The 24,951-nt window shown below is 49.5% G+C and overlaps 1 protein-coding gene across 1 annotated transcript in view; it reads right to left on the bottom strand.

Annotated features, from left to right (window-relative positions):
* ANK1 (ankyrin 1) overlaps positions 1–24,951 on the bottom strand; it is a 127,435-nt gene that overhangs the window by 74,602 nt on the left and 27,882 nt on the right. The window contains exon 2 of the mRNA XM_035003964.1: positions 17,356–17,457. Within this exon, the coding sequence (XP_034859855.1) occupies positions 17,356–17,457 (102 nt within the window). The remainder of the gene's footprint in view (positions 1–17,355; positions 17,458–24,951) is intronic.

Raw genomic sequence — 24,951 nt, 5'->3', positions numbered from 1 at the left:
ACTTCCCAAGAAAAAAAGGGCTTGGGGTTTTTTGTTGGTGGTGGTTTTTGTTGTTGTTTTTGCCCCTAGGAACTAGTAGGTTTCCATCAGAGGATAAAAGCCTATTTCTCCTTGTTTTGCTCACCAGGCAGCTCAGAATGAAGCCTCAGTCACGATCACTCACACGGGTCCGGTCATGGCCATTATAGTTTGACATCCAGGATTTTATTCCTTGCCCTGGTCCACAGAAAGTCCCGCTGCTTCCCTCCCTGCATCATAGACCTCCCTCCAAAAGCTACACTCCTGGCAGAAAGTGGCCACTTATAAAAGGGACCATCCGAATAGATCTGTTTCTTAAATTGTGTTACTCAGCTTCCATCCCAGATCCTGGATCAATGTTCTCTTTCTTCTTTATGACTTTGTATTTTTCTGACTCTATTTTTAATTTGTTTGTTTTCAACATAGTCACCCTAAGTCACTTCCGAGTCTATCACTGTGGTGATCTGAATGCAATGCCCTCCACAGAGCCCCAGATGAGCCTATTAAAGAAATTCCTTATTGCCAAAAAACTGGTTTTTTTTAAATTTCTAGCATTTCATTTGATTCTTTCTTATACTTTCCATCCCTCTGCTGAAATTCTTCAAATGTTCATTAACATTGTCCACCTTTCCTACTAGATCCTTTAACACTTTAATCACAGTTATTTTAAAGACCATCTGATAGTTCCAACATCCAGGTCATCTCTGAGTCTGCTTCTGTTGATTGCTTTGCCTCCTGACAATGGTTTTGGTTTTTTCTTACGTGTGTGTGTGTGTGTGTGTGTGTGTGTTGACTTAGGTCTGAGTTTTGTTACCTTCAGTGCACTACAGTCTTCAGATTCCTCTAGATGGAGGCTGCTGTTACTGTAAGCTTAGAGTAGGAGCAAGGGTGCTGGAGGGATTCCTGTGTTCCTGATCTCCCCTCAACTATCAGCCAGCCCTGCATGCCTGTACCTCAGCTGAGGTCCTTCTCCATGCTTCTGTCCCCCTTCCAGCAGTAATATGCTCTTCCTTGTCATGGGGCAGGGAGGCAGCCGGGAAGCTCTCCTTGGTCTTGGCCCAGACTTAGTCTTACAAACGATACCACAAAAGGTCCTACATCTGGACCTCAAAGGTGGGGGGGACTCTTGTTTTAAGCATTCTTTCCCCTTGTCTCTGTGGCAGCAAGACCTACCTTATCTTTATACTTGGTCTTGGGTGGGAGTTTCTTGCTCCTCTTCCAGCAGTAGCAGACCTCTGTTCATTATTGGTACAAGACCATTTTGGGGCCAGGACAGTCTCCTGCCCTCCCCCGGGTGAACGGGGGTTTTGCCTCTACCTTTCCTGCAGCACCACTGGGGTTTTACTGTGTCCTGGGGGCAGAGGTAGTTTGCTTCTATTCCTTCCCTGAAGAATGGGTTTTTGCCTAAGATCTGAAGGTGAGAGGGTTTGTTTTTGCTTCACATGAGGGAGGAATCTGGGGAAGCAGCCAAGGCTTTTTCTGTTCCTGCCTCTACCTCTGCCTCCAAAGCCACCAAGTGCCTCCTGTATTCCTTTGCCATCCTGGGAGACTCTCTCTTATCTCCTGACTTATCCCAATATTTTTCATGAACACCTACAGGAGGCCTGTGGTTCCAGACACACTGCAGTTCACACTGACCTTGTTAAGATTTTGGCTTGTACAATAGCTGCTTCTTTCTCCCATACTCTGCCTCAGCTGACACAGTGGCCCTCTCTTCAGAGGGGCTTACTCCGCTTCGGAATTCAGTTAACTTGGTTGCACAGTGTGATCTCAGCCCTTGGACGGGCTCAGGACGAACTATAATTTTGTAGATTGTCCAGGCCTTTCTCATTGTTAGGGTAGGAACAATGTTCTTGGAAGCTCTTTACATCCTACGTACTCCCTATACTAAGCCTCTAAGGACACCTGGCCTCGTATGATCTCATTTCACATGGTCTTAATAGAGCAGACAACCCTTTTATGATCATGTTTAGCAGAAGTGTTCATGCCAAGCACACACACCTGGAGTTTTTCATCTGCCTTTGCTCTTTTTCAGGTAAAATGTCAATTTAGAGGATTTTTCTGAGAAGCAATCTGTCCAACAGGAGGGGGAGGAGATCTCAGCCAGGCTGTGTTTCCTTTAACATTTTTAAGAAGAAGGGAAAAAAAGTCACATTCAGCCTGAATGATTTAATTTGGAGTATTTTCTTGTACCAACTGTGAGAAATTCCATTGGCAAAATATACAATTCCAGACATTTGTTCTCAGTAAATTGCTCCTCTGTTTAGCATCTCTGATTGCCCCAATTACACTAATTGATTTCTAAATGTACAAATACAGTAGACATGTCACAAGGAATTTAACTCTTCTCCTGTCCAGTGCAGAGGATGGTCTCAAATAGAAAAGCTATGGTGTCCTGAGATGCTACATCTCTTTGAAAACTGCAAGAACATCTCAAAAGTTGCTGCTTACCTTCCCATGTGGACATACAAGTCTTCCACCTCCTTTTCTCACAGCTGTTTATTTTACCCACAAACATGGCTGGCCCCCACCCGCACAGAGCAGGCAGCCCCAGGTTGTGCCCTGAGGACTTTGAGGCCCACCTCCTCCTCCCACCCCCACCACGTGTTCTGAAACTTATTATTTCCTCTTTCTTTGAGCCAAGCAGTGTGTTTCTAGAGGACTTAAGCTAACATGCTAATGTAGTATCCAGGAAGCATGACTTTTTTGTTCATGAATACCTACTGGTTCAGCTCATCAAATTAGTTAGCTGCCATCCAGCCAGGCCCAGAGGCAAAGGAGCACTGGCCAGGGGAAATTGTGATGGGGAGGAAAGAACTGGGATCTTGGGAAGAATAAGCCAAGAGCAGCAGCAGAGAAAGGCAAGAAGTCTGAGGACCCCAGAATGAACAAAAAGAGGGGTGGGGGAGAGGGGTTTCTAAGTAACATTGTCTTCATGCAACACTCCACTTTACTCATGCGATGGTAAAGGCTAATGGTTAATTGGTCAATTGGTCAATTGGTTAATCAGAAGATCTTGCCCATAATAAAGACAAGGATGTAGACAGAGAGGGTCATATACCTAGGTCTTTATATTACTGTCCCATTTTCCTATTCAATCTGGATTCTCTATAAGTTTGTTCTATCTGTCCAGAGAAGATCAAGATTTGACTCTATGTTACAGAAGTTTAATTCTCCAAATAACACCCAGCCTGTACACTTGTGACTTCTAACTGCTCTATTATTTATCCCTATTTGTGGAGCAAGATCATGGACATTATATATTTGGAAGTCTGCAGCCCTGAAACAGAACAGGAAATAAGAATCTAAACAGGGCTTATGGAGACAAAAAAAGGATCACTGTTCCTACTCCAAATCCTGAGACTGATGAGAAAGAAAGAGAAAGGGAAGAAAGAAAGGCAGACTATGGAAACCAGAGGCAAAGAGGATGAGAACCAAACGAGATGGTAGAAAAGGAAAGAGGGGGTGACTATCACTACAGTCTGACTACATGAGGAAGTGAATGAAGCTGCTGGCCAAAAAATCACTGGAACACTATAAATTTTGATTCCTTTCCCCAAATTGCCTGCATTAAATTTTCAGCCAAAACAGAAATGAGATAAAAAATGAAAGGGAGTTTTTCCACCTTCCCTTCTGTTCCTTTCCCCTTCCCTCCCCTCCCGGCTCAGAGATGTCAGCTTCTGAGGAAGCAGAGCAGTGAACCAGAAGGGGTGCCCTGCAGAGGGGTGGGCAGCAGTGTGTCTGCTCTAAGAGGAGGGGGCTGCTCCAGTGGTTGGGAGATTGTTACCCTGAGCAAACAAGTCAATACAGTCAGGATGATGAATATCAGTGGGAGTCAGGTTCCTCACTGTCTGAAGGGATTTACAAATGGGGAAAGAGGAAGGCCTAGAAAGAACCCTGAGGTGTTGGACTAGACCTGGAAGTATTGGCACAATCTCATGGATTTAAAAAGTAGATAGATGCAGAACTAGATCTCAATGTATGGACACACACGTGACAACCAGTAGCAACGAGCACATCAAGTGACCAGATTTTGGTGTCTAAATACCATCCTCCACTAAAATGAACCTTGGAAAAATGGCTGATCCAAGGCTGGGGCAGAGGAAGTACAAAGCCACCCTGGGACAACACGCTCCAAAAAGGAAGGAAATGCTCAAAGAGTGACGAGGACATGTTGAAGAACAAAGAAGCCAGCCTAATGAGAGCACTTCCACTGGCCTCATTTAGATTTGAACATCAAAATAAATCACGAGAGTATTGGTTTATAACCCATCAAATAAAATAGGACCCCATGAGTCTGAATAGGTATAAACAAAGAATGAATGAAAAAAAATAAATCAATGAGGGAGGAGGAAAAGCTCATCCTTCAGTAGAATGCCAGCTAATAAATGTAATAGAAATGACAGAGATGGAGAATCATTGTCTGGAACCATCATAGTGGCAGCTGATACAGGCGGACGGTATCAATGTATGCCAAGGTTGGTGGTTGGAACTTTAATGAAAAACAGGATATTGGCATTATATCAGAATATCCACCCCCACCCATATACACACAAAATACTGATCAATGACAAAGGGAAAAATCAATGACACCAACAGATGACCAAGGTTAACATCACCAGGGGTTGAAAGGGGGCATGATTACTAGGGTATTCCTACCAAGACTGCACTGCCTTGGTCTGGCCATAAGGAAACATCAGCAGACACACAGCTGAGGTTCAAACTGCAAAATGGAAACTGTAGGAAACATGCAAGACAGGCAAAGACTTGAGGAAGCATTCCAGACTGAAGGAGACTGATGAGAAATGACAATTAAATACAGTCTGGAGAGACCCTAAGAATAGAGGAAGAGAGAGAGAAGGGGGAAGGAGCATGCAGGAAGGGAGGGAGGAGGGAGAGAAAGGGAGGGAAGGAGGGAGAGGGAGAACAATTTCTCATTATCTGGACAGTTAGCAAAATTTTTTTTTTTAAAGATTTTATTTATTTATTCATGAGAGACAGAGAGAGAGAGAGAGAGGCAGAGGGAGAAGCAGGCTCCCAAGGAGCAGAGAGCCCGATGCGGGACTCGATCCCAGGACCCTGGGATCATGACCTGAGCCGAAGGCAGACGCTTAACCATCTGAGTCACCCAGGCGCCCACAGTTAGCAAAATTTTAATGGAGTCTGTAGATGGTTGTGTTGCATCAATGCTGATTTCCTGCTTTGGAGGCCTGCAGGGTGGTTATGTGGGAAAGTGTCCTTACTTTGGGGTGGTACACACTGGAATGTTTAGGGGTGATGGGGAATTACATCATACATGTATATATTATAGATAGACAGGAAGAGCAAATGCAGTAAAATGGTAATCGAGAGTCTAGATGACAGAGATGTGAAAATTCTTTGTATTGTTCTTGCAACTTTTTTATAGGTTCAAAAGTATTTATAATTTCAACAAAGAAAGAGGGAGGTAGGAGGGACTAGCGGTAGAGAAGAGGCTGTGGGAGGAGGGATGAGCGTGGTGGGGGACTCTGGGCTCTGGCTGTGGTGGGAGCGGTTAGGGTTCCTGCAAGCCTACAGACTCAGAGCCAGAAAGGAGCTAAGCACACAGACCCTCCTGTTTCTAAAGGACCCATGAGGTACGAGTTTTCCTGGAAGTCTGAGGCTATTCCAAGATGGAAGCCCCAGAGAGCCACCGCACCGGACTGCCGGGTGTGGGCACCAGCAGATGGGAAGCCTCTCCCAGAGGCCAGGGCCCTCCCCCTGCTGCCTCTGTCTCACCCAGCTATCCGAGGGCTCCCCAGAGACTGCTTGGTGGGAAAGGTCTGCTAAAAATATAGGATCCCGGAATCCAATCAACCAGAAGCCAGGACAAGTTGAAGCAATTACCATAATCCTGGTGGAAAATCACCCCAATCTCCTTTGTCAACGCATCCTTGTCCTGGGACTGGGGAGGTAGAAGAGGAGCAGAAATCGAGAGATGGCACACACTCAGAAGCAGGTGGTGCAAAGGGAAAGGAACAAGACTGGCCCTGAGCCCTCGGCCCTCCTTGGCTTCATTCCAACCCAGATTTAGCTCTCTTACCCAGGTAGGTAAGATCCAGTGTACGAGGTATTCACAGGAGGGAAAACACTTGAATGGTTTTTATTATCTTAAAAAAAAATTGGGAAGAAAAAAAAAGAAACCCACACTAGTCAGAGCCCTGGGAGGAGATGAGTCAACCTGGATCACCTTCTCTCTACTCCGGGGACACAAGGTGCATAATCCTACCTGCCCCCGCACCGAGCAGCGCCCTGGCTCCGTGGCAGACCGGATCTGCTGCAGGGGCTGAAGGCCCCCTGGGAGCCTAGAGCAGGAAGCGTGAGCTCAAGTTAATGAGAGACAGGGACTCTGAAATTCAGCTCAGCAGCTAAGAATATCTCCTGTGGACTAGAAAGAGTTTCTATGTCCGAGACCTTGGCATTCCTTTATTTAAAAAGATAAAAAGAGCCAGACCTTCAGAAGAAGGGCAGTGGGGGGGGGGGGGTCAGAGGACAGAGCACTGGAGAAGGAGGGGAGGCCTCTGAGCTGTCTTCCTGATGTGTCCCCTCACCTCTCGGGCCTCACTCTCTGTATTTTCAAAATGATAGAATTGCCCTGATCCCCTGGCTTCCCCTTAATTCCACAAGTCCACAGTAAAACAATGCAACAGCTCTCAGAAAACAGTTAAGATATGCATGTAGAGATGCACAGAAGAAGGTATGACAAGATTCACACCTCATTGTTCACAGTGATTTTGGGGAGTGGGGGCATATGGGGAAACTTACAGAAGACTTCAGATATTTTTGTATAGTGTAAATTTTTATTTTTTACATTTTTTTAAAAAGATTTTATTTGTTTGAGAGAGAGAAAGAGAAGGAGCAGAGGGAGAGGGAGAAGCAGACTCCTCCTTGAGCAGGGAGCCCGATGGGGGTTCGATCCCAGGACCCTGGGATCATGACCTGAGCTGAAGGCAGATGCTTAACTGACTAAGCCACCCAGGCTCCCCTAGTGTAAGCTTTTAAATAACTACCATGAAGTCATTTTGTTGCTAAATTAAAAATCACAAAACAGTTAAAATTAAGGACACAATTGTCAAAAACAACAAAAACATCTATAGCAAAAATTCATAACAAATGAGAAAATTCCAGGCAAATTCACATGCATAGTCTATTCCAATGAGAAAGAACTGGAATTGTGAATTGAGTTTAGCATTCCTATAACAACCAGGGAGGCAAATCTTCCTTCAAGGCCCAGATCAAATGGCATTTTTCTCTGGGACTTTTCCTGTCCCTTTCTCTTTGCCACACCGCACCGTTTCCAGCCTCCCCAAAGTGAATTGCTCTCTCAACCGTGTCCCCAAGGCGCTCGGGGATAATCTATCAAGGCCCTCATCTCGTGAAATTGCTTTTATCTGCTCTTGTGTCTGTGTCTCTCAAAGTAGGACTTTCTGCAGTTCCTATGTGTTCCTCACCTTCGGATCGTAGGTCTTAGCATGGTGCCTGGCCCATTGCACACGCTCCATAAGGGTTTGTGGAATCAAATGAACCTTTGTACAACCTGACACACTGCACAGTTACCTGGTTTTCTCAGTCTGGCCAGACTAAGAATATCACATCTGCTCTTCATATTGTAAATCCATAGCAGTCAAAGCCTAAATTGGAGCATGGAAGGTGTACTCTCCTTAAAATATGTTCCCGATCATTCTTCACTATGCCATTCACCCTTTTCCTGGTCCCTAGGATCCCAGAGACATCCCTGCTCATGTCACTGAACTGGTGAGTCAACTCTTCCTTAACCAAGAAGGAATGAAAACTGAAAATGAAAGCAGCTCAGGGAGGCCTCCCAGGGGAGTAACAGGCCCTGCTGCACGGCTCAGCCCCAAGGCTGACGTGCGGGACACAGAGACCTGGGCTGGGAGCTGCGAGCCCCTGGCCCTTGTTCTGGAAGACTCTTGTCCTCTTTGCCTCTCACAAGGGTGAAATGAGGTCACACTGGGGAACGGCTGGGGAAAGCAGAGACACTGCAGAGCTGGGATCTGAGATTATTAAACACCGTGGGTCACTCTGACTCATGACAAGTCATCAACTTGCTTTAAAACTACAAATTAGTCATGACAATCACCCAGACGAACATCAAATAGCTTATTTCTGCTGAGACGCAAAAGCAATTTACCTATTTAAATTAATTCAGGGGATGGGGGTTTTCAGTCCCATCTTTTTCCCTTTTGCCTTTTCTCGGAGGAACCACAACTTCTGAAGAATCCATAGTACCCGGCCCAGGGGAATCTAGTTGCTTCTCTTGTTCGACTGCACACGGCGGAACGCCACTGTCCCATGTGGGGGCTGCAATTGTACATTCTTTCCCTTCCTTCATTGCTATTCCAGAGCTGCACCATGGCAGCAAGTCCTAAGAGGCTCGATATTCCCATACTATCCTTTGGCAAGGCTTTCTGTGTGAGTTGGGAGTGGTTCCAGGCAGATTCAGGGGACTGAGTGCCACCTCTGTCTGTCAACAGTCCCTACGAAAACGATGACAGAGAAAAGTAACAGCCTCCAAATCCACACTGATCTAGAGGTAACCTCCTTGGCCTGACCGACCACCACCCTCACCTTGTTGTTGTTTTTGTTTTTTAATATATTAGGTATTTATTTATTGGAGAGAGAGAGCATAAGCAGGGGGAGTAGTAGGCAGAGGGAGAAGCTGACTCCCCACTGAACAGGGAGCCCGATGCTGGGCTCGATCCCAGGACCCTGGGATCATGACCTGAGCCAATGGCAGACACTTAACCAACTGAGCCACCCAGGTGTCCCGCATCCTCACCTTCTTTCACTTCATTTATCCCAACATCACCGATCTCCCTGCTGCCCGTGCCCTCCACTGCTCCTGCATTTGCCTGGCTCTTCCTTCCCACAGCAACTCCACGTTCCCATTTCTCTACCCGCCAAATTCCTACTCTTCCTTCAAAGCCTCTCTGACTCCTTGGCATTTTAGCCACTCCCCAGACCGGCAGCAATGTGAGAGCTGCAACTCGGACTTACTCCCCTCCGAGGAGCAGCACATGGCCTACCAGAGCAGCTCAACAAACGCCTGTTCAGTGATTGCATCACTGAATGGAAACATCCTGTGCCCGTTCTGGCTGGCACATGTGACACTCCGTTTGTAACCTCCTATTTACAAGTTGGACTTGCTTGGCTGGCCTCTGAGTTCTTCAAGAGAAGGGGATGCATGAAGTTAGTCTCTAGCAAGGAGCTTGGGTCGTTCCTTGGAAGTGCTTGATACATGTTGCGGAATAAATGAAGTTGCAGAGAAAACTTAAGATGGTCTTCTTACCACCAACTCACCGAATCCAAACTCATAAAGCCCTGAAGATATTCCAAGTAACCTCTAGACCTCAGCTTTCTGAGTTATAGAGTGAGAGAGTAGAATGTCATGACCTCCTCCTGGCTATAAGGCTCTTTAATTTAGAAAGGTAGCAATCATCACAATCGCCAGTGCCCAACAAATCCTGATCAAAAGACTTGGCATGCTGCCACCACGGAAAAAATTCCTCTGGAGCAGAAACTTTTGGTACAGGTGCTCCATTTATTCGAAATGCCTAAAACCCTTTACCTTCAAGATAAACCAGTACCCAGCAGTGATGGGGTTCATGTGGAAGGTACATGTGCAAATTCAGAGAACATCAATGGAACACGCATGGTTTCACATGCTTTTGTTGGTTGTGTGTTAGCACTGGAAACCACTTACATTTTTGTGATCATTCAGATGGTCGAGCTCCTGAGACTTCAGCAAATATGACCACATACTTGACTGTTGGGGCTGGTGCCAGCATCAGAACCACCAGCAGGCAAGAGAGTCATTGCCCCTAAGAATGATCATTTCACAATGCTCTTAAAAGTGACAGCACTCAGGGGCACCTGCGTGGCTCAGTCGGCTAAGCATCTGACTCTTGATTTCAGTTCAGGTCATGATCTCAGGCTCTGTGCTGGGCATGGAGCCTGCTTAAGATTCTCTCTCTGTTCTCTCTCTCAAAAAAATTTATGTTTTTTTTAAAGTGACAGCACTCAGATTGGCTAAGTGTCAAATACATAGCTGGAATCATCGGTGGGTACAATAGGCCTAGCCTCTGATTGAACTTGTAGAGCACATACTATATGCCATGCAGAATCCTGGTAAGGAGCACCAAATAAAACAGAGTCCTCTCTCCTCGAGGGCCTTCATTTTAGTGGATGAGACAAGGACAGATGAAGGGACACGTAGAGGCATAGCAAGTCTCAGGGCACTCAGTGCTGTGAAGATAAATAAGGCAGGTCAAGGGGACAGAGGATGCCTCGGATGCTCCAGGAAACCTCTCTCCTAACTCTCTACCTTATGCCAGTACACGTAGACATCAAGGCTTCTCTTTAGGGCATGAAATTTTCTCCTGGGGTCACAAGTAACTTTCCTTCCTATCAGGAAGGCCAACTTAGCCAGTATTTGTTAGATTTATAAGAAGAATGGGGTGCCTGGGTGGCTCAGTGGGTTAAGTGTCTGACTCTTGATTTCGTCTCAGGTCCTGATCTCAGGATTGTGGGATCAAGCCCCACATGGGGCTCCATGCTCAGTACAGAGTCTGCTTCTCCATCTTTGCCCCTTCCCCTGCTCTCTAATAAATAAAATATTTTTAAAAATTAAAAAAAAGAATAGAAGAGAAAACTAAAACAGTGAGGGTTTTTGCCTATGGGATTACAGCTCATGATTCCCAGTGGAGCATCTGTGTTCACCCGACAGTTCTAGGAATTCAGGAGAACAGAGATTTGGGCGCCTGGGTGGCTCAGTTGGTTAAGCGACTGCCTTCGGCTCAGGTCATGATCCTGGAGTCCCGGGATCGAGTCCGGCATTGGGCTCCCTGCTCGGCAGGGAGTCTGCTTCTCCCTCTGACCCTCCTCCCTCTCATGCTCTCTGTCTCTCACTCTCTCTGTCTCAAATAAATAAATAAAATCTAAAAAAAAAAAAAGGAGAACAGAGACTCTGACTTACTCTCCTCTACTTTTCTTTTTATTTGGCCAGCTGGTAAATCTGTAAAGTCAATTGGATCATCCCAGAAAATATGTTTTTTTTACTGCTGCGGCCTCCATAATAAAATATTTTGATTTGATGTAAGTAATCATGCTGGAAATTGGACATATGAAGCTGATACTGGTATGAGACACAGCCCCGGGCTGAGCAGGTGGACCCTGGTTCCTACATGCCCCTGTGTGGTGTGTGCTGAGACCGCAAACCAGGGCGACGACACTCCAAAAGGCTAGGGAGGCCCATCCTCGGGTGTCACCACCTCTGCTGTCTCCCCGTTATTCCAAGCCACCGTCCAGATTGACCTGGTCCATCGCCTCAGCCTCCTAACCAGCCTCCTTGCTTTAGTCTCTGTGTCTCAAGTCGATGCTCCACCCAGCAGCCAGGGCTGGTGATCATTTAAAAACCTAAATCAGGTTGAGCGTCTCTCGTGTAATACCTTTCAATGGCTTCTCATCATCCTCGGAGTAAAATCCGAGTCCTCACCATGGCCTGCGGGCCTTTCACCATTTGGCCTCGGCAATTTCACCTACCTCCTTGCCTAGCACTTTTCCCTTTGATCATTCCACTGCAGCTACACTGTCCTTCTTGCTGTTCCCCAAACACCAAGCTTACTCTTGACCCCAGGGCCTTTGCACCTGTTTCCCCCTCTTCCAGGATTGCTCTTCCCCAGAAACCATGTGGTTCTCCCTTACTTCTTTTGAGTCTCTCAACAGTCATCTCCTAGAGAGGTCTTGCTTCCCTAACCTGTCTGCAACAGGCATCTTTACTTTTCTCCTCCATGCTGCTCTCGTTAGCTGACCTTATACATTTGCTCATTTTCTTGGTTATGGACGGTCTTTTCTACCAGCATATACATGCCACAAGAGCACAGGCTTTGTGTGTTTGGTCTATCTTGCTTAGTGCCTAGAATAGTAGCCGGTACAAAGCAGGTGTTTAGTAAGTACACGTGGACTAACCCCCACAAAAACACTGGTGGGACTATGTTCAACATGTCTCTCTCCCCCGTTTTCACCAGCCAACGCCAGCATCTGACTTCCTCGAATGCTGAGTGACTTCCAAATAGCTATCTTTGGGTTGGATCTCTTATCTGCATGACAGGCTTAAATATCCAATTGCTTACTATATATCTTCACTTAGATTCCTGAAAGACTCTTTTTTTTTTTTTTAAAGATTTTATTTATTTATTTGACAGAGAGAGACACAGTGAGAGAGGGAACACAAGGAGGGGGAGTGGGAGGGGGAGAAGCAGGCTCCACGCAGAGCAGGGAGCCCGATGTGGGACTTGATCCCAGGACCCTGGGATCATGATCTGAGCCGAAAGCAGTCGCTTAACCGACTGAGCCACCCAGGCGCCCAGATTCCTGAAAGACTCTTTAGCAGGATCTCTGCACAGCCTGATCGTGTGTCCTCCCCCTTCCACACACTGAGTCCACCCCAGTGCTCCTAGTCTCAGTGAGCAGTGCCACCCTCCACCCCCCTGCACAAGGCAGACATCTGAGGGTCATTCTCGAAGTCTCCTTCCCTGCTTTCCCCCATGCCATTCACCACCCAGGCCTGTTCACCTCGCTCCATCTCCGCAGCCATGACCCTTATCCCAGCTACCGCCATTTCTCTCCTGCACTGGTATGACTGTCTGTAACTGGCCTCCCCATTTCTACCCCTGGGCCCTTCCATCTGTCTTCCACTCAGTGGCCACTGTGCTCCTTCAAAGCACACCTCTGATCATGTCACTCCTGAGCTTGAGTCTGTGGCCCGCTTCCCTCTGCTCTTGAGATAAAGATCAGAAGCCTTACCATGGCTTCTGCAAGCAGGGTGGATATTCCAGGACACGCAGAAACAGCTGTACCCGCTGCTAAAAGCTGAACTGCCTCCATTCCTCCAAGATACCTGGAATACCTCCAAGAGCTGCAGCCTCGAGCTCTTATGTGCCCTCCATCCCTGCTGCTCTGGCCACTCTCTTCCTTCCCCCGGATTCTTCCCCCCAATCAGCAACTGCAGTGTGGCACAGCAGGTGAACACACCCCCAGACACACACACACAATGCGTGCACACGTGCATGCACACACACTGCTCTGGCCCTGGGACACGCTATCCCAGCCAACTGTGATGACAATCACCCCTGCCTAGAGGGCCCAGCAAAATCCCAAATTCACCTCTGCAGCCTCATCCAGAGCTCCTTGCCTCTGCACTGCAGCCACTCTGGCCTTCCTTAAACTTTCCGTGCTTTTTGCTGCCTCAGGGACTTTGCACAGGCTGTTCCCTATGATTTGATTTTTTTTCAAGATTTATTTATTTATTTGAGAGAGAGAGTGTGCGTGTGTACACAAGAACAGGGGGAGCGGCAGAGGGAGAGAATCTTCGAGCAGATTCCCAGCTGAGCGCTGAGCTTGCAGAGCTCAATCTCATGACTGGAGATCATGACCTGACCCCAAATCAAGAGTCAGATGCCTAACTGACTGAGCCACCCAGGTGCCCCTATGATGGGAATGTTCTTCCCTTCCTTCGCATCATTAACTTCTCCTTATCCCTTACTTTAACTATCTCTTCCTCATGGTAGCCTTCTCTGCCTTCAGTTTTAGGTCAAGTCTCATATATGCTCAAAAAATCCTACACCTTTCCTTCACAGTTCCAAAGACACTTCGGTTTGCCTACTATTTATGTGCTTATTTGATGAATAGCTCTCACTACCAATGGACTACAGTTCAGAGAAGATGAGGACTGGGACTTTTCTTCGTACTATCAAATCCCTAAGGCCTAGCACTCCATCCACATGTGGAGATATACGGGAAGACACTGGCTACGTGGGTCTAAAGCCTGCCTATGGCTTGGCTAAATGAAAGCATCAGGCATTCATATAAAGATACTGGTGCATGCATGTGTATGTGTGGGTCCTTATGTGTGAATTTGTTCTTTTCTATAAATATAATAATGATGATGATCAAAATTAGTAGACATAATCCATGCATTAAGGAGACTGCCCTGAATCTTCAGATGTCTCTTACATAAGCCGAGAGAGTTCCTCTTTTCACACTACTTAGCGTAATTACTCCCCATCATGGCAAGCAGCCCTTATTCTTTCCACAAAACATACTATTTGAAAGAGTGTTACTTATATAAGGATTAGCATTTGCTGTATTCCTGCTATCACAGTCCACCAGCTCAAAAGATTCAAGCCAAAGCACCTCCTCAGGCCATGGCCCCCTGACAGGAGCCTGTTTTCAGCGCCTCAAAACAATGAAGGCATGTTCTGAGGAGAAGCAAGCTCTAGTCCCCTCGTGACGCCAACCCTGTGCACGCTATAAAGCACCAACACTGTCCCCATGGCTGCACTAATGTGTTTAAAGAGGGCGTCAGAGGGGCGCCTGGGTGGCTCAGCTGGTTAAGCGACTGGCTCAAGTCATGATCCTGGAGTCTTGGGATCGAGTCCCGCATCGGGCTCCCTGCTCGGCGGGGGGTCTGCTTCTCCCTCTGACCCTCCCCCCTCTCATGCTCTCTGTCTCTCATTCTCTCTCTCGCAAATAAATAAAATCTTAAAAAAAAAAAAATTTTTTTAAAGACGGCGTCAGAACCATGAGAGACTATGGACTCTGAGAAACAAACTGAGGGTTCTAGAGGGGAGGGGGTGGGGGGATGGGTTAGCCCGGTGATGGGCATTAAAGAGGGCACGTTCTGCATGGAGCACTGGGTGTTATACGCAAACAATGAATCACGGAACACTACATCAAAAACTAATGATGTAATGTATGGTGATTAACATAATATAATAATAAAAATAAAATAAAGAGGGCGTCAGTTTGGCTACTGTTGTCCCTCCTGCCCTGCCCATTCTTCACTGCGGAGCCCAAGGCCAGCCGCCCTGGGGGCCGGCATGAGCCTGGCAGCATGGGCTCTTCCCAGCGGCCTGTCTTCAGCTCCTGCCACGAGCAGGAGACCCGCGCGGCCCAAGATCCAGGGAGCCAGGGAAGGGGCCCTGGGCATAAGCCAGCCCCGAGGGGCTTTGCAGCACCCGAATCCTTCCCTTTCCTCCTCCCTGACATTCATGCCAGTGCTTGCAGCCGTGTCCTCTCAGAAAGGAGGCCGGGCTTAGCCAGGACCGCAGACACCCTTCTGGGACTGGAGCATCCCTTTGGTGCTCGCAGGGCTCAGCGCTACCTGTCCCTGGCACCGAGCCCACCGGAAATAGTGTCATAAAGTGCAAAAATGCTGCTCGCCGAGCCCGAGATGAACCCCGGAGGTGCCCTGAGGAGAGACGGCAGGGGGACGAGCCAGTGACACCCGGGGCCTCACTGACAGGAGACCAATCAGGACAAAACCATTTCCCCGGTGTCATCAAAATCTTCCAATTTCACACCGAAAATAAGCCCTGGCTCAAGGCTTATGAGCATCCAGTTGTCCCCATTTCTGCCAAATGGATTCCTCTGAGAGCTGGCATCTTAACCCTTGGAAGGCCTCTGAAGGCTCGCTGCTCCTCGGGCGGAACTACACTGCGGAGAAGCCCTCCTCTGCATTTCTGCTGCAGAAGCCTCAGAACTTTCCAGGTGGGCAGAGAGAGCCATCCCCTCGCCTGTGGGGGGCTGGAACAACACAACTACAGCTGTTGGCAGGGTGCAGTGTTGAAACAGGGAGCCCCTCTCCTGAGCCACTCCGATCCCAGGACTTGCTCCCTACCCCATACTTTGCTCCCACATCCTCTTCCCTTGAAAGAAATGGGTTCACAGGTTCAATCTGGGCTCTGTGTGTTTGCTGAGTCGCCGCAGATGTCCTCACACTTGGGTGGAGGGGTAGGAGAAAGGGAGGGGGGCTTGCTGCCTCTACCCCGTCCACAGACTCGAGGCCAGGGCACATGCTTGTCCCCCCTCTGAAGTTCACTGCCATGGGCTTCATACCACACCTACCTTTATGTCCTACCACACACCACCTGCTTCAACCTCTCTCATCTTTGAGCTATGAATTTACACCACAGAGGACCAACCGAATCCAAATGGGGTCTTGCCCTGAGAGAAAGAGCAAGTGGCATGTTGCATTTTAAGCAGGGTGGCAGGGACAGGGAGGTGATGGGTGGTGAGAAGGCAGGGGTACAGAGGCACATCGCCTCCCGGGAATTGGCCCCAGCTGGCTTGTAAAAGCAATCTCGTGTGCTACAACAAGGAGGAACCTTGAAGACACTACACTAAAGGAAAAGGACAAATCCTGTGTGATTCCACTTAGAGGAGGGGCCTAGAGCAGTCGGATTCATAGAGACAGAAGGTAGAGTTGTGGTGGTCAGGGGTGGGGCGGGGGGCAGCAGGAATGGGGAGTCACCGCGTAACAGATGCAGAGTTTCAGCTCTGCAAGATGAACAGCATTCTGGAGATGGATGGTGGTCATAGTTATTCCACAACATGAATGTACTTTATCCCACTGAACTGGACACTTAACAACAGTTTAAGATGGTAAATTCCATGTCATGTGTACTTCACCACAATTAAAAATAATTTAATGGTTAAAATGGTAAAAAAAAAAAAAAGTTATGATTGGTAAATGTATTCTAAATTAGAAACTGATTTAGCACATGTACCCCAACGATTTAACTGGCTGGCCAAACCAAACAAACCAAACCAAGGTCATCCATCCACGAGCCCAAGCTACACCCCCGTTCTCTTCCTAGACGATGATTTCCTCCTGTTCAGTTAATTCCTAGATCTTTGGCCCCAAACCTGACTCTTTGCCCTCTGATCTGACCTGAACACACGAAATTTCCTTACTACCCCCCCAACCTGACACCAAACCCACCGCTTAGCACCGGGAACCTCCAGAGAAGCGGTTCGAGCCACAGCGGCTCTCAGCCTGAGCCAGACTCGCTTTCATCAACACCTGACAGAGCAAGGGAGGCATCATCACGATTTCCTTCTCAGCACAGCGAGAACCCACAAAGGCTGCTAGTGGACAAAGGAGATTTAATGTCACCACTGACACAACATTCTTCAAAGGCCCTTCCTCCTGCCCCCTTTCAAAGGCCACATATTCTAAGACCACAGCGGGAACCAACGCAACTTCTGAGGGAAGAGGCAGCAGGGGAGGGAGCCTGGGCCCGGCCCACACGGTTCAGACATCAGTCCTTCTCTGTGGGGCCCCGGACCGCGTCTGGGATGTGAACACCGAGGTTAGGGCCTTCAGCAGGCAGAAGCCCTTGGGGAGTTTTGAGGTCACTGGGAAAAGGTTAATAGAGGCGGATGAAAGCTGTCAGGAAAAGGCACCAGGCAAGAACCTCTCTTCAGAGACCATATGCCTGTCCCCACCCCACGTACCTGGTTACAGGTGTTAATGTCTACGCCATTCCGCAGGTGATCCAAAACTTTGTCCAAGTTACCTGATCTTGCTGCCCTCAGAAAGCTGGTAGCAGCATCGGCCTGTGAGGAGAAACGGCAGGCAGTGAGTGTGCTCTGTGGTAACGACTTCAAGATCCCATTCAAGCCCAGGGCTGCCAAAAAGGGCTAAAGTCACAGCGGCAGCCACTGCAGCCTCCTGTAAGGCACCCCGGTGCCCCCTGCCCCCCCCACCGTGGCACCGTGGTGCCCAGGCATGGGACGGGCCTAGAGTCCCGTCTAGATGGCTCTCAGGTCTGTACTGTGAGGTGCCTTCTTCTTGGTATCTTTATAAGCAAACTCCTTTGGTTAGGGCCTAGGATGCCCACTGGGCTAGGGCCCAGTCTTTGAGAGGGACCCTGTTCCAACTGCGAACGCTCAGCACTGCCTGGTATCCTACCACTTCGATGTTTCCAAGGGCTCCCCATTCTTACAGAGGACCCTATAGCACATAGCCCCTGACCCCAGGGGGTCACGGATGCAGGCGTCAGAGGAACCTAACAGGTGCATCTGGGCCCTGTTTTGTGGTTTGGTTTTTTAAGTACACAGCACATAGCACTGACTTACTATGCACTAAGATTATCAGCACTTCACATTTACTATCTGTTCACATACCCACAGAGATAGGCATTGAATACTCATTTTTGAAAACCCCAAGAAGTAAGTAGTATTGTGGTCCCCCTCTTACAGATGAGGAGCCAAGGCGCAGAGAGCTGAGGTGACTTGTGCAGAGTCACACAGCGGGCAAGAAGCGTAGCCTGGACTCAAATGCACACGGCTCGCCTCTGAAATCCGTGAACTTGCCCTCCTTGCTCTGCTGCCAAGTTAACGTGAGGTTTCGCCGGCAGGTGCCCCTCGCCAGCTCTCGTGAATGAGAGTAAAGCAGTTCCTTTCCAGAGCCCTTGCTCTGTCACTCACACCATGGCCATCAAGACTCCGCCACCAAATAATACAGGCCATTACAATTATTATAGCAGCACAAGGGCTGAGCCCTGTGCTCGGCCCGGGGTGCGCACCCAGGTGGGCGAGGGTCGTCAAGTGACACGCCATGCATGAAGTGCTCCGGAAGACCCACCCATACCTCGTGGTTCCCTCTCCTTTCAAGGGTACTCTGTCTCCTGCCTTCACGCTCCCTCCTCAGAGAACATGCCATAGTGGGCGGAATGGTGGCCCCCACAGATCCGTCTGTGCCCGAATCCCTGGAATCTGACAATGTCACCTTATTTGGAAAAAAGAGCCTTTGCAGATGTAATTAAGTTATGGGTCTTGAGATGAGACCCATCTAGATTACCTAGGTGGGTCCTAAATCCACTGACAAGTATCCTTAAACCCTGATCCTCTCCCCAGAGCAGGGCTACATGCCTTTGCCCACCAAACAGTCAATCCATGGCAGCAAAGACTTTCCAGCCTCATAGACACTACCTTCATCTGTCCCTCCCTCTTGCCACCTCCAGCCTCTAGTACCTCACTAGAAGAGCTGCTTCCTTCCTCTGCCTTCCAGCCAACCCCACTCCACCCCTGCCTCGCTGATCTTCCGAAAATCCAGATTTCCTGCCAACCTTGCTCTCATATTCCAGACCCCACATGCCCCCACCCCCACCCCTGCCCCGTTATATAAGCTCAAACCTAAGACTTCGTCCACTTGTTCACAACATACACACACTTGGTGGGTGCCTGGAGGGGATGCCTGGGGGGCACAGTTGGCTTTGTGTCCCACTCTTGGCTCCGGCTCAGGTCGTGATCTCTCAGGGTCCTGGTATAGAGCCCCGGTTGGGCTCTGCGCTCAGTGTGCAGTCTGCTTAAGACTCTCTCTCCCTGTCCCTCTGCCCCTCCCCCTGCTCTCAAATAAACAAATCTTTAAAAACAAAAAACAACACCATACATACACTTGGCTCTCCCTGCCCCCAACAGAGCTGTCAGAAGAGCCCCTTCCTCCTTCCTTCTCTGTCCTCCCATGGCATTCCCAGGCTGTCTGCCTCCAGGCCCACACCCAGATTACTCATGGGACCCTTCTGAAGCCCTCTGACGCTCGCATTTGCTAATTCCAATTCAGATCCACTCAGCTCCTATCTCCTCTATGATGCGGTCTTTGGATACTCAATATTTACCATTTTTAAATCTAGAAACAGGAGCTTGATTTTTTATTTAAAAAAGTGTATTTTAAATACATCTTTGTCTCCCCAGCCAAACTGTTTCCTTCTTGGGGCAGGAACCAAATCTTTCACCTCTTTGGAAATCCTTCAAAGCTTGAAATGGCTGCTAGGCCACGAGCCTCCTTGGCTGAAAACACAAGGCCCCTAATGTCCCCTTAAGTTTCTCCGCTAGGCATCTATGGTGGGGGAAATACCTCAGAAATGAGGATCGCTCTGTTGGTTCCCCATGAGCTAGATACCCAGAGAAATCAGACTCAAAGCTTAGCTCCTCAGAGAAATGTCTGTTTGTACCTGCTGAATCAGAAAGTCTGTCTGCATTTAACTATTGGGAAAAATACTATATTATTCCCCAAGAATGAGAGTGTTTGAGAAACCTATCTCCCACCTATCCCACCTACCCAAACTACCTTCTGTAGCACAGTAATAGGACTCAGGACAAAAAGCTGAGCATGATGGGTAAAAACAGTGCAGCGTGACACGGCTTGACTCTTCGGGGTACTGCATCCAGGAAGTGAGGCAGAATATTTATGATAGACAGACAAGCAAATAAATAGAGGGTAAGGAAAGCCCAATCGAGAGTAGGCTGCAGAGGGCGAAATAGTTGGTGTGGTTTGTGTGCTATAAGAATGAAATTACAACAGTAATACCAGGCATTGGGCAGGTGTGTTACCAACATGGTATCTGTCCATCCTTATCACAACTGGTGAGGTAGGTACAATTATCATCCCCATTTTAGAGGTGATGAAGCTGAGGTTTGGAGAGGTTAATAACTTGTCCAGGTTCTGCAGTTAAGTTAGGTAAAACTCAGGGATTCAGCCCAAGACTCCCTGATGAAAGCCCTTCCACTACCCTTGACCCCGAGATGCATCCCCCGCAATTTCAAACCAGGGACAGCCCTGACAGATTGTGGGGGCTGGGAGGAGCCTCATGCCTTTGCCAGTCAAACAGTTAATTCATGGCAGGGAAAGGGTCCCAGGCTGGTCCCAGCTCTAACCCTGAGGGCTGTGTTAAGCCCAAGACAGACCTCAAGAATGGGACCATCTCATCCCAGTCCTTCCTTTTGGGGATAATAAAACCAGCTGTAAGAATAAAGTGACTAGCTAAAGTCACCTATGGAGTTACAGGTGAAGTTCAATTGCTAAGGCCTTTTCATTTTCTGTTTGGTCTTCTCTGGCATAGAGTAGTCAGGACATTAGCAGGATCCTCAGGGTATCTTACAGGTGAATTATAGATAATGGTGTCACTCCCACTGTGTATCACTCAGTTTAATTGTACAATATATTTGCTGAGGTCCTATTTCAAGTCCAGGACTCTGCTAGGGCAAAAAGAAATAGAATAAAAATTCAGAATATAGGTCCCTGCCCTCATGATTTGAAAAACAAAGTGACGGAGTTATAAAGGGGTCATTCGTTCCACTAGCATTCAGTGAGCACCTCCTAGGTGCCAGGGAATATTTAAGCTCTGGAGCAAATGACCCTGGTAGGAATATGAGACCCAGTCTCACCATCTTGTTTTTCCGAGCCTATGCTGCCCATCTATCTAATTCAGTTACCTCCAAGTCAATGACCTGTCCCGGGTGCAATTTCCTGGTGCATCCCAGAATGGTCTGTGTAATCCAATAGGGCAGAAAGAGAGTCAAATGAATCCAACACGTTCCATTTAGAACAATTACCCGAGTAGACACTAATCAGAAAAACAATAATGGCAATAGTGACAAAATGCTAACCAGACTATCTCTGGGCTCTGATAAATTGGAGCAGAATTCGTGGCCCTGAGTCCCACCTGTCCCTGGGATGTGGGGCAGCCTCAGAGAGGCCTCTCTGTTCGAGGAAAGTAGATAGAGGGCCTGAAGGAGGCTGTTCACTGTGTTCCAGAAAACCAGTCCACAAGGGCCCTGAACCCTGCATCACACGGAGGAGCTACCCGCCCCTCTGAGCACCCACCAAGGCTGCCTGCTTGTGTCTTTGCCCCTTCTTCATCTTGAGCTTCATTTCAATTTAATTTTACCTGTGAGAAAATTGCTCACGCCTGCACTGAGGGCAAGAAGGTGTATATATGTTTTGTTCGTCCTCGACCCACATCCCTGCTGGTTAATCCATGTGATATCCCTGAACTTCCTTTCATAACAAAATAAGTTTGCCTTTTTTTTTTAACATTTTATTTATTTATTTGAGAGAGATCATGAGTAGGGGTGTAGGGGCAGAGGGAGAAGCAGGCTCCCCGCAGAGCAGGGAGCCCGAGGCAGGGCTCAATCCCAGGACCCTGGGATCATGACCTGAGTTGAAGGTAGATGCTCAAGTGACTGAGCCACCCAGGCGCCCCAAGTTTGCCTTTCTAAATCCCTTACTATGCTTTAGACACTTTACATAAATTAACTCATTTGCTCCTCCCAATAATCCCATGAGGCAGGTGCACTTATTGTCTCTTCTGCAGAGATGAGGTGAATGAGACACAGAGAAGTTAAGCAACTTATCCAAAGTCACACAGCGAATACATGGCTTGGCCAGGATTTGAATCCAAGTAGCCTAACTCCAGGGTCTTTCTCTTCACCCCTGTGCTACACTGCCCCAATGGGCCAATCACTTTTAGTGCTCATAATGTTCCTCTCAAGTTCAGCTCTGGCGGGAGGAAGCCTTCCACCCGCGCTCAGAGGCCGTGCCCACTTTGGCCCTTACTTCGCGAGGAAGTAATGGAGGGGAAAGGAAGGCCCTCGAGCTCTCATCAGGACTGCTTGGAAAAGGGAGGTGAACCCTTGGTTACCTGAGACACCCAGACTATTATTAAACTTGCACTTCCTGAGTGGGGTGATATGAATATAGCAATAGAGAAGTAGCCCAGGGGGCTCCAGTGTCCTGGGAGGGAGAGGCCGGAAGCACACTATGAAATGTCAGCGTGCCTGGAACACATGAGCACAGAAGGCTCCACAAACCCTAGAGGCCAAGCACAGCTGAGTTTCAGGCCGAGTAAGAGAATCCCAGGGCCTCTTTGCACCATCTCTGGGGCTTGAGCCGGTCCAAGTTCGCCTAGGACAAATCATGAATTACTTTCTCAAGGTCTTTTAGTACAAAATTCATGTCTAAAAAGGTGAATGGAAATAGCTATTATCAGTAAACAGTGATAAGATAATATCTCTTTCCCTAGGGGTCTTGTTTGAGCAAAATGCAGTTTCTTTAACAAGGCCACTGTCAGGACTCCCAGGAAGAGATTCTAGATCTTTCTAGGGGGTGCTGCAGCACATCCAGCTGACTAAGGCAGACCTTGGTTCTAGCTGCGGAGCTGCCTGCTGTGTTTGGGGGTGGCCCTCCACAGCATACTCAGCACCTTGCTCTTCTAGGAGCCCCCGTCAGGCCTCGCAGGAAGAACAGCCAGCGCTAGCCAGCATGCCCACCTGTGTGGCCCCTGCCTTTATCCCACGGGCTACAGAGAAACCAAAGTGAACCCTGGCCCACAGCGTGTGTTTTCATTAAGTTTTTCATTTTTCTTTCCAGAAAGTTGTGCTGGGAAAGCTTCCCAAACTGTCTCCAGGAGCCCCAGTCAGACTACCATTGGCAAAGGTAGAAGGAACATATTAAAGGTGTGATTAAGGTGTCATAAAAGGTGCAAGCAGGAGTCCCGAGTTCCCTTCTAATGTCGGAACACAACCGCCAGGCCTTGGGAAAAACCCTGCCCAAGCCTGGGCACTTCCTGCGTCTGGCCTTAGAGGCTGGGTGATGCAGTGATGTGTGAGGAGTCCACCCTGATGCTGGGAACACCTGGGATGATCCCGCTCTGCCACTTGATGCTCTGCCTCCTACAAGTTCCCAAACCTCAATTTCCCCATTGCCCAAACGGGGATGATACAAGGCTGGCCGGGGGGGCCGTGAAGATGACAGGGTACGGGGAAAGCATCTGCTCCCCAGCACACAACAGGTCTGCCTTTCTCTCATCCCCATTCATTTCCCGCTAACTCCAGGACCTCGGGGCACTAGTGTTTCTAAGGTTGAGGGGTCAGATGTGCGGCGGGCGAGGCGGCGCCCTCTCCGGGCAAGGCCAAGGCCAGGGCAGTGGCATCCCCGCGGGTGCGGGTGGGTCCCCAGCAGCAAACCCGCTCGGCGGGACTGTCCTCCGCGGCGAGGGGACGTGGCCTCGGCGAGGGCCCCCGCGCGCCCCGGTCTCCTCCCCCGCGCTCCGGCATGCGGCCGCCTCACCCGGGCCGGCCACAGGTCGGGCCGCCTCCCGCCACCGGCCCCTTCGCGGCGGCAGCCTCCAGGCCAAAGGAATTTTCCTCTGGATCCTGCTAGAAGCCTCGGCGCCCAGCCGGCGTGAGGCAGCACAAGGGCGGCCCGGCGCGCGTCCCCGCACCCGCCCGGAAAGTTGGCGCCCGGCGAGCCGGGCGGGACCAGGGGCGCGGCGGCCCGGACCCCGCACGGCGGCGGCCCAACGCGCGCCGAGCTCCCCGCCCGAGCGGCCGCGAGCAGGCCGTCCACTCACTCACCGCAGGGTCTGGACCGGACCTGCCCTGTCTCGCTGCCATCGTCCGGCGCCCGCGCTGAAATCCGAGCCCGGCTCCCTGCTCCCCCTCCCCCGTTATCTGCTCGGCGGCGCGGGGAGCGCCAGCAAGTTACGCGGCATCTGGCTAAAAATACAGGCTCCCTCCGCTCGGCTCGGGCTCGGGCTCAGGCTTCAGCTCTGGCTCCGGCGCGGGCTCCGGCGCTCGGACCCTGAGCTCGCCCGCCCGCCCGCCCTCCAGCCCAGCTAGCCAGCCGCTAATGGGATCTCTTCATTTTCTCTCCATTATTATGTCAGTGGGAAGTTAATGCGAAGCGATCTCCGGAGAGAAGGCACCTGCTGCCAAGCCCAGCCGAGGGGGTGCGTGGAGGGTGCGGGTGGGGGTGCAGCCCGAGCTGCAGGTGCCAGCAGGCCGGGCGAGGAGCAAGCGTCCTGCCGCTGCAGAAGGGAGGCACATACGTCCAATGGAGGTGAGGAGCTCCAAGCTGCATGGCGCTCCCGCCCTGCCCCTGCCACACTGACTGCCCTAGTGAACGGCCCCGGAGCCTGCAAAGACGGCCAGGGTGAGCTCAGCAAAGTCTATTTATGCCCCATAACCAATTTGCATGTTTTGAGCTCTTACACCGTGTCCTGAGATACCAGCTAATCAGCCTAATCCAGATTCTGCCAGAGAGCTGCGATGCGAACTGAAGCTGAGAGGCAGGACACAGAGCTGTTACTACCATCTCCCTCATCCTTCAAGTCTGACGGGGTTAATGAAACATCACCCGAGGAGGCTGGAGTAACCTCCGAGTTTTCAGTTCCGGGACCATCCTCACCTTTTCCTGAGGTCATTTCAGGGGCAGAGGTCAAAAGCCTGTTTGGGGGGGGGGGGGGTGGCCAAGCCTTGAGGTGATGC

This window comes from Mirounga leonina, unplaced genomic scaffold (genome assembly GCF_011800145.1).
Source record: "Mirounga leonina isolate KUSES-001 unplaced genomic scaffold, KU_Mleo_1.0 Mir_128, whole genome shotgun sequence".
NCBI classification, from domain to species: Eukaryota; Metazoa; Chordata; class Mammalia; order Carnivora; family Phocidae; genus Mirounga; species Mirounga leonina.
The sequence above is the reverse complement of the archived record's forward strand: the minus strand, read 5'-3'. Positions and strand labels throughout refer to the sequence as shown.